Here is a 2,270-nt window from a genome sequence, read left to right on the forward strand (position 1 = left end):
TATGACAGTTGACTTGATTCACTGCAGGTGTTGCTAGTTGATGAATCATGTGATTTGTATCACGCAAAGAGCAATTAACTATTGTCTTGCGATATGTTAATAGATGTGGATCTGTGGTAGAGTATTTTATTGGGATCGTTCATGTTCGTAATACTAGTGCTTTATATTTAAAGGAAGCAAATGTTGATTACCTTGCTCAACATTCTTTGAGTTTATCTTATGTGCGTGGACAGTGCTATGATAGAGCAAGCAACGTGCAAAGGGATTTTCGTGGCCTCAAAACTTTGATTTAACAAGAAAGTAAATCCGTTTATTCTATTCATTATTTTGCACACCAACTTCAATTGATTCTTGTTGCGGTATCCAAAAAATGTCTTGAAGTGGGAGAACTTGTATTGTTGGTTTCTAATGTATTGAATATAGTGGGAGGTTCTTTTAAACGTATAGATGATCTTCGAGAATCTCAAGCAGAAAAAGTTCAAGAGGCATTAGACATGGGTGAACTTGAAACTGGTAGGGGTTTGAATCAAGAACTTTGTCTTGCAAGAGCTGCCGATACTCATTGGGGTTCGCACTACAAATCTTTTAAGAACTTTATTTCTATGTTTGGATCAATTATTGATGTTCTTGATACTATTGTTGTTGATGCGAGGACTTTAGAAGAAAGAGCTAAGGCAAAGGGATATCTTAGCACTTGTCAAACGTTTGAGGTTGCTTTCATGTTGCACCTAATGAGAGATGTTTTGGGGATCACAAATAAGCTTAATACATCCTCACAAAAAAAGGAGCAAGATAGTGCAAATGCTATTCTACTTGTTGAAGTGGCAAAGAAACAGTTGCAAAAGCTAAGAGAATAAGAATGGGGTTTACTTGTTGATAAGGTGTCTGCATTTTGTGTCAAGTATAATATTTCGATACCAAACTTTGATGACTTCTATGTTAACTCCGGAAGATCTCGACGTAAAGTTGTTGATCATACTATTTTACATCACTATCGTGTTGATATATTTTTTAAGATTATTGATTGGAAAGTTCAAGAACTCAATGCTCGTTTTAATGAGGTGACAACGAAATTGCTTGTTGGAGTAGCTTGCTTAAATCCAGTTGATTCGTTTTCCAGTTTTGACATAAACAAGATATTGATGATGGTTGAATTATATCCTGACAATTTTGATGAGAATATAATGGTTACGCTCAAGAATCAACTTGAAACTTATATTGTTGATATTCGTGATGTTGATGAAAGGTTCTCAAATCTACAAGGACTTGTTGATCTTTCTGAAACACTAGTTAAGACAAAGAAGCATTTGAATTATCCATTTGTGTTTCGCCTTGTAAAATTTGCTTTGCTTTTACCAGTTGTCACTGGTACAGTTGAAAGAACTTTTTCGGCGATGAAGTTGATCAAGAGTGAATTGCGAAACCGAATGAATGACGAATTCATGAGCGGTTGTTTGGTACCTTATGTAGAAAGAAAAATATTTAACGTCATTTCTGATGAGACTATTATGAATACGTTTCAGGACATGAAAACTCGTAGAGGACAGTTATAATAATATATTCTATTAATATATAATTTTTATTGACCTTTTTGTATATTTGCTTCTTTGAATTTTGAACCCGCTTGATAAACATCCTGGGTCCGCCACTGAGTAGTTACCATTCTGGAAACATAACAGAGTACTATGAGGATTTATAGACAAAAAAGAAAGTATTATGAGAATTTAACCTTTTGTAAATAGTAAAAACGGGAAAAAGGAATGTTGGCTAACATAATTTATTTGTTTTTTGCTACAAGTTATAATGTGCAATTGTGGGCTAGCGGTTGTTTATTGTTTTTGCTGAGTGGCTAACTTTGTCAATCTCTTATTATTAATTTAGAACTCAGTAACTTAAAGAGATTAGAATTCCAAACCCATTAGCTTCAAATCCTGGATCTGCTCTGATTGAAGAGTGTCTCTCTCCTAATTTCTTTCAACTTTTCTCTTCTACTAGTCTTAGAGTACATGTGTTGCACGTGTACCCTATTTTAATGAGTATAACTTTTTTTTTTTTCTGAAAATGACATTTATATTATAATAAAAATTGTGTTTGAGTATTAAAATAAAAATTAGAGAAAAGGTATAAATCACTGAAAATAATGCAACCAATTTAGCTACACAATAAAAGAAGAAGCTTTGCTCTTAGTGAATATTCAACTTAAGATTTATTTTCTTTTCGGTTTTAGCAAGAACACACGTTTTAAAAGATACTAGTATTAGCACCCGCGT

At 33.3% G+C, this 2,270-nt stretch overlaps 1 protein-coding gene across 1 annotated transcript; it reads left to right on the top strand.

The window, feature by feature from the left end:
- The first annotated feature begins 494 nt into the window (after positions 1–494).
- LOC107813939 (uncharacterized) lies at positions 495–1,553 on the top strand. The gene is made up of 2 exons (XM_075245545.1): positions 495–824; positions 1,017–1,553. The coding sequence occupies exons 1-2, from the start codon at positions 495–497 to the stop codon at positions 1,551–1,553; spliced, it is 867 nt and encodes a 288-aa protein (XP_075101646.1).
- Positions 1,554–2,270: the final 717 nt, after the last annotated feature.

The sequence above is a fragment of the Nicotiana tabacum genome, chromosome 3 (genome assembly GCF_000715075.1).
Source record: "Nicotiana tabacum cultivar K326 chromosome 3, ASM71507v2, whole genome shotgun sequence".
NCBI lineage: Eukaryota > Viridiplantae > Streptophyta > Magnoliopsida > Solanales > Solanaceae > Nicotiana > Nicotiana tabacum.

What these genes read in the sequence shown, in the direction of transcription:
- LOC107813939 (XM_075245545.1), top strand. Translation starts at nt 495, where the DNA reads ATGGGTGAACTTGAAACTGGTAGGGGTTTGAATCAAGAACTTTGTCTT. An exon ending in CTATTCTACTTGTTGAAGTG is followed by an intron (nt 825 to 1,016) that starts GCAAAGAAACAG and finishes ATATTTTTTAAG; the next exon opens with ATTATTGATTGGAAAGTTCA.